A 6,370-nucleotide genomic window follows, 5' to 3' on the forward strand; every position below is an offset into this window, starting at 1 on the left:
TATGTACATATGCAATATGAACGACAGTTTGTGTAATAATATGTACCCCTCTTCTTAGTTTACTTTTGTATATTTTGCGACATTTGATATTAATTTTATGAGGAACGTAATTACACTTCATCTTTGTAATTAAATGTGAAATGAAAGAAAAGAAATGACATGAGAAAAGGAAATTCGATGTATGAGTATATACGAATTGACGGAATTAAAATTTAACGCTATATTTAAATAGAAGACGTGAAATATCTTGTCATCTTAAAATAACTTGATCATTCCTATTCTTTTACATAAAAACACTTTTCGACTGTAACTTAAGAAACATGTCTGCTAACGTGAAACGCGCCAGAAAAAATTAACAACTTCCATTAAATTGGCAAATTTCTCATTAATATCGTAAAACTCGCGTTTACAAAGATCAGATCAGTGTACATAATATACAAAACAAATGCAGAATATATAAATATAGCACATACGTTCTGAATTATATTCGAATTGGGCAGGGTAACCAAGTGAAAATATGTAAATTTCACGATGTGCAATGTACACTTTATCGAACTTGTAAGTAGTGTAGAAATAGAATATTTTACACGTAACAAAATATACAAACGACAATACACAAGTTAAATTATTTGTTAGATCCATGTATAACAAGCATAGTACAAAAGTGTTTTAGCTTTATGTACTGGTAATTATGAGAAATACCAACTTAATAGATGTATTTGGTATGTACCTAGTTAAGAAAACAATAAATTATTCTGAACAGATAAAGCATTTAGTAGCTTGTGAAGTATGAATTTTCGAAAACGTAAGTATTTTATATCTAAGTAGTTAAGAAACGCGAGCAAGGGAAATCAAACAAAGGAACAAAGTTTTTGTGTTTAAAAATATTTAATTTGTTGTTCTATTATCCGAGGTTAGAAGCGATAATGTACAAAATCTGAATAAATAAGATTCTTCAATATTATTGAATTTTAATTCTAGGGTAAAGTAATATATCCGCATATTTTATTTATATACAATATGTATAAATAATGATGTGATTTGACTAATTTTGTTGAAAGAATATTTGTACTTTTTACGTAAAACTTCAGTCTTTTACAAACTCTCTTGTAATTAATAAACCAGTAAACACAATATTAATAAAATCTATTAAAATTATAAACAAACTCATAAGTTTTAATTTTAGTCCTTAAAGGTTGAAATATTTTGCTCCAATGTCGAGACATTTGTTTTAATCCAAAACATTACTATACTGAATCGATAATGTTGCATGTGCCACGAAAATGATGATAGTGTCGGATAACTTGTTGTGAAACGGAAAAGCATTGCATGTACATTTCTGTTGTTTTGTTGACCATGAGTTTGATGATCTTTTAAACTTGCCCATAGCTAAGAAATCAAACAGTATATCTAAACGAAATTAATTTCAAATTATTTTTTAGGTTCTAAGCTTTTATATAATCTTTCAGAAGTTGCAAAATTTATTCCACAAGAGTCTTTTTTATCATAACCAAGTACACATCTTAAAACCATTTAAGTCTTCCTTAGTAATTTCTTCTTATCTTTAATAGTAACGAAAATAATTTAGATGAACGTTTTAAAATTGACCCCCTGTATATTAAAAATAAAAGATATATTTTCTTCATAATTGGATAGGCTTTTTACAATGGCAATGTACAAATATCAAAATTGCAATTATACTATAACATATGTATATATATATAAGCTTCACATTTAAACACAAGATTCTTTATTATATTTTTTAATACCAATATTTTAATAATTATAACAAGGGTTTTTTAACAAGAGATGTATAACATTGTATACAAATTTTCAAAAACCTATAGATAATTTCAGTTATGCTCTTGCATCATTAATTGTTGATGGAACTCTTACCTCAATTCCATCTAGTTCCTTAGACATTACTATTTGACAACCTAGCCGTGACCTGAAATTAAATATTATATAACTGAATATGTCAATAAATATATTTATTGCTATACAAATTAATACTAATACACAATAAGATTTCTATTTATCCATTTGAAAATCAACATTGTAAATATGCTAATTCAAACATAGATTTGTAATGATTATAGGGTCATAAATAAAAAACTATGAAAATTTATTATAATTTCAGTTTCGTAGTATTCAGAGATAGCGATTTGAAATTCTACATTGAGATGCAGATTTCGAAGTACCCAATACTAACCTGTTTTTACATAAATTTAAATAGAAAAATTCACTTTATAAAATATTAAAAGGTAATAGAATTAATAATGTGAATGATTTGATACTGATTATTATGAACTAACGTATCTGTTAATTCATATGCTAAATCCAACATGTCTAATTCTTCATCTGTTGGTTTGTCAGGAAGTGCATCATAAACTTCTTTCGAAAATATTAAATGGCACATACTACAAGTTAATGTTCCTTCACAAGCACCTATATCAATTATATTTTAATATTACAACATACTTATATAATAAAGTATCAAAAGTTAAAAATAATAAGAATATTAAACTTGATAAAAATTAAAATTTTCAAATATTTTCTACCTCAAAATTATTTATTTTAAATTAAGTAAATTATGCTTCTTTAAAACATACCATATCCATCTAAATCAATTTCATTATTTACTACTATGTCTAATATAGTATCTCCAACTCTCCCTTTTGCTTTGATTCTCTCTCCACTTGCTTTAACAAACGTTATATTTACTCTGAAAATAATATTTATGAAAGATAAAAATTATCTCAATATAATTATTTTCTTTATTTTTTGTGTTTCTTCAATTAATCATCTCTTAATTATACCTTAATTATATGTATCACTTATGATAATAGAAATAATTTAAAAATAAGATATACTTGTCTTAATAATACATAAATAAAATTCGTATATCATATATTTATAACAGTGTTATATTTTTAGTTGTTCACTGTCAATGTTGTACTTATTAATACTATTCTATTAATACTATGATATTTTTCTAGATGTTATACTCCTACAAAGAGAAAAATTTCTTAGACATTATTATTAGCATTATTATTTTGACACCAATTTTATATTGGAAGGTAAGTACTGAAATTCTATTAAAAGAAGAAGGAAAGCACAAGAAAATTTGTATCACTTACTCTTGTTTTTCTGAAAGTGGTTGCGTGGTCGATATTCCTCTTGTTGCCTGCAAAAAGGGCAACGTTGTGTTGCTTGTATATTTTGAATAATTTGATGCAATACCGAGAATTGATCTCGAAAATTTTTGTAATTGATTTACTAACGCCATTCCACTGTCATAAATATCATGAGTATGGGACACCCTGACCGAACACCAGATAAGTATTGCGGAAAATATCAAGTGGAGATCAATTGTGCTTTGTACAAAAACTTCCACGGCATTCTTCGGCTGCTATACTGGGACGTTCCCTTACTGTGATAGGTTATAAAACGATTCCTAACACAAGTGACGTATCTCTACCGGACACGTGCTCTTCGGGCCACACGTTTTATGATACAAGACCAGCAAAATGATCAATGTGTACTTTTACATATCTTACATTTTTTCCAAATGAAATATTGTTTTTATTAAACGTTTAAAACCTCAGGCAACATTTATTTCATCTGATTTCAGTTTTACAAATATATATCTATATTACATATCTGTATAAATTACGGTCTGGTTATATCAAACAGGACCGACACTCGCTAGGGAAAACTGCCCAAAAATTGAATCGTAAAAACCAATATGAAAGACAACAAATTTCTCGTTCTGCGGAACAAATAGAAATGAGCAGAGTATCTTTATCTTTATCTGAGACATTCAAAGCGTATCACGCATACGCTAAACATGAAGAAAACTTTCTTGTCTTCCATGTTCATTTTTCCCTTTCCTCTTCCGAACGGTTTCTTCTATATTTATTTATATGTTCGTGATTGATGCTATTGACAACATACAACTAAGGGGAAATACGAATAGTAATAGATATATGTATAATTCATTATGCAATTTTATAGAATTAAATCTTATTTATCTTCAGATATAAAAACTATACTTACCAGCTGAAACACTAACGCATATGCAGTATAATATAATCTACTTAACAATCTCGTTTTAGTTATAATATGTGATTAATTCTTTTGCTATTTCGCTATAAACAGTTTCTTGTGCATAAAATATTTTTTTATAGTATTCTAATATATTGTTAGATATTGTAAAGAAAGTAAAATACAGTTATTGAAGTTTGGGAACATTCAATGTTAACCTTGCTTCAAAAAATAATCTTTCGAATGAATGGGGAATAGATTTTTAGTATTATAGTTGGTATAATGTCATCATTGTTTACAATGTGTTAGAGTTAAAAAAATGAGACAAATTAATATTTCAGAAGCAAATTCAATATTTAAATGATGTTATTTTAAAATGGCAGATGATATGAATGTTCTTTTTATACGAGGAAATGGAAACGTATGTATGGTAATGGAAACGCAATGGTTTTATCATTATTTTAGTACAAGATCTTAGCATAATAGTAATTAACAGTATCCATTACCTTTTGGTCAATTTTTGAAAAATGACATATATGATAATTTGCAATAGTTTAATAATAAAATACTTGTATCAATATTAATAACGTATAATTTGCTATCTCAAAAGGATACAGACACAGCCAATGATAATGTTTGGGATGATAGTGCATTAATAGAAGCATATGATAAAGCAATAAATTTCGCAAAAGAAGAAGTTATCAAGCGAATGGGAATGGATGTTGGAAATTCTCAACCGAAAGAAAACCTACAAAATCTTAAGCAGCCTAAACACGCAAGTAAATTACACAAGGTTGTGATTTTGATAGAATATTACAAATTTGATACAGAATATTATTAAATATATTGATTTAGAAGCAAATTATTTTATTTTGCTATTTACTTATATTTATTTGTATACACATCTTTTCTCTATAGAAATGGATCATAGGAGCACCTTATCGTGCAATATACTCAGAGGATGGAGAAATTTATGAAGCTATAATATCAAAAATTTATGAAAACAATGGCACGTGTTGAAATGGTTACCACTTCTAAGAAAACTCTACATCCGGTCTTTTTAGTTTTCTCAAGCACTGAAGCCATCGACAGCGTGTAGACAAAAGACTGCGACGAAGTCAGGCCATAAACAGTAGACAGGCGACGTTGGCTTCGGGGTTTTTCAGTTATTAGGTAACACAGCTAGCGTGCGGATCTGGACCAGCTCAAATTGTATTTTACTTATTACACTTCTATTTAAATATATTTTCTACCTTACAATTTATCCACGTGTTTTCTCTGTTTACACACCGAATAACCTCAACAGGTTATGGGCCCAGGGCTGTAAATTGCAAGGTAGCAACGTGAAATGAATAAATTGTTAATGTGTTGTGCTTAGTAAAATACGGGATAGTGCTAAAATGGAATCAGCAAGTGCGAAGGTCGAGATGTTACGCGGCGAAGAAAATTGGCTCCAGTGGCGTTTTGTTATGCGTACACTTTGGGAGGAAGATGACGACCTGATCAACGTGTGTGAAGGGAATTTGTGTCATCCAGGTAACAGCGCGGAGAAAGAAATCGCTCGTGGAAGATTTTTGAAAGCAGATCGATTAGCGAGAAAATTAATCGTGACCTCAGTAGGAAAGAAACCGTTGGATCTTCTTTTATGTTGCACGACAGCACATGAAATGTGGAAAAAGCTGAATACAGTATATGACATGAAGTCATGAGGATGAGAATTTAAATATGGTCCAGAAGCAGTGCTTCGATTTTAAATGGGAAGAATCTGAAAATGTCTCTTACAACCCATCAAAGTTGGAACTCATAGCGGCGAAGATGAAAGTCCTTGGGAGTGAAATTGACGACAAAATGCTGATAACACGCATTTTATCGGTGTTACCAAACAAATTCGATCATTTTCACAGTGCGTGGGATTCCGTGGAAGAAGAAAAGAAGACCTTAGACAGGCTTAGTACCAGGCTGATGACGGAAGAAATGAGATGGAAGAAAGACGACCAGGAAACATCGGTGGCACTGGTAACAAAAGGTAATAATTATAAAAGGGAACAGCAGAAGCAGTCAAGTAAACGTGAATACGAGAAACAAGGACCAAGTTGCTTTAACTGTGGAAAAGTTGGCCATCTAAAGAAGGATTGCTTTAGATGCTTTATATGCAAAAGGAAAGGCCACACCAGCAAAAACTGTTTTAAAAATAACAGAAGAAGCAACAATAGAGACAACCAGGAACCTAGAAACCAAAATCGGGATCACAGCGGAATTGGTGTAGTAGGAAGTACCTCAGCGATACAAACGGCAAACGCTGATGTTTGGATAATCGACTCAG

At 29.8% G+C, this 6,370-nt stretch overlaps 1 protein-coding gene across 2 annotated transcripts; it reads right to left on the bottom strand.

Annotated features, from left to right (window-relative positions):
- Nucleotides 1-1,765: 1,765 nt before the first annotated feature.
- Nucleotides 1,766-3,381, bottom strand: LOC117239930 (adrenodoxin-like protein 2, mitochondrial). Of its 2 annotated transcripts, none has more exons than XM_033505765.1 (4): nucleotides 3,141-3,381; nucleotides 2,613-2,725; nucleotides 2,316-2,448; nucleotides 1,766-1,948 (listed from the first exon to the last, which is right to left on the bottom strand). In XM_033505765.1, exons 1-4 carry the CDS (start codon nucleotides 3,287-3,289, stop codon nucleotides 1,858-1,860), a joined length of 486 nt encoding a protein of 161 aa, XP_033361656.1. In that variant the 5' UTR covers nucleotides 3,290-3,381; the 3' UTR covers nucleotides 1,766-1,857. The 2 variants fall into 2 exon arrangements, with proteins under 2 accessions (XP_033361656.1, XP_033361657.1); XM_033505766.1 differs by having other exon boundaries at nucleotides 1,860-1,948; nucleotides 2,213-2,448.
- Between the last annotated feature and the right edge of the window lie 2,989 nt (nucleotides 3,382-6,370).

Source organism: Bombus vosnesenskii, unplaced genomic scaffold, assembly GCF_011952255.1.
Source record: "Bombus vosnesenskii isolate JDL3184/JDL3185 unplaced genomic scaffold, Bvos_JDL3184-5_v1.1 scf7180000014498, whole genome shotgun sequence".
In the NCBI taxonomy this organism is placed as follows: Eukaryota; Metazoa; Arthropoda; class Insecta; order Hymenoptera; family Apidae; genus Bombus; species Bombus vosnesenskii.

What these genes read in the sequence shown, in the direction of transcription:
- LOC117239930 (XM_033505765.1), bottom strand. Translation starts at nt 3,289, where the DNA reads ATGGCGTTAGTAAATCAATTACAAAAATTTTCGAGATCAATTCTCGGT. An exon ending in CCACTTTCAGAAAAACAAGA is followed by an intron (nt 2,726 to 3,140) that starts GTAAGTGATACA and finishes TATTATTTTCAG; the next exon opens with AGTAAATATAACGTTTGTTA. An exon ending in GCATATGAATTAACAGATAC is followed by an intron (nt 1,949 to 2,315) that starts GTTAGTTCATAA and finishes ATTTAATTTCAG; the next exon opens with GTCACGGCTAGGTTGTCAAA.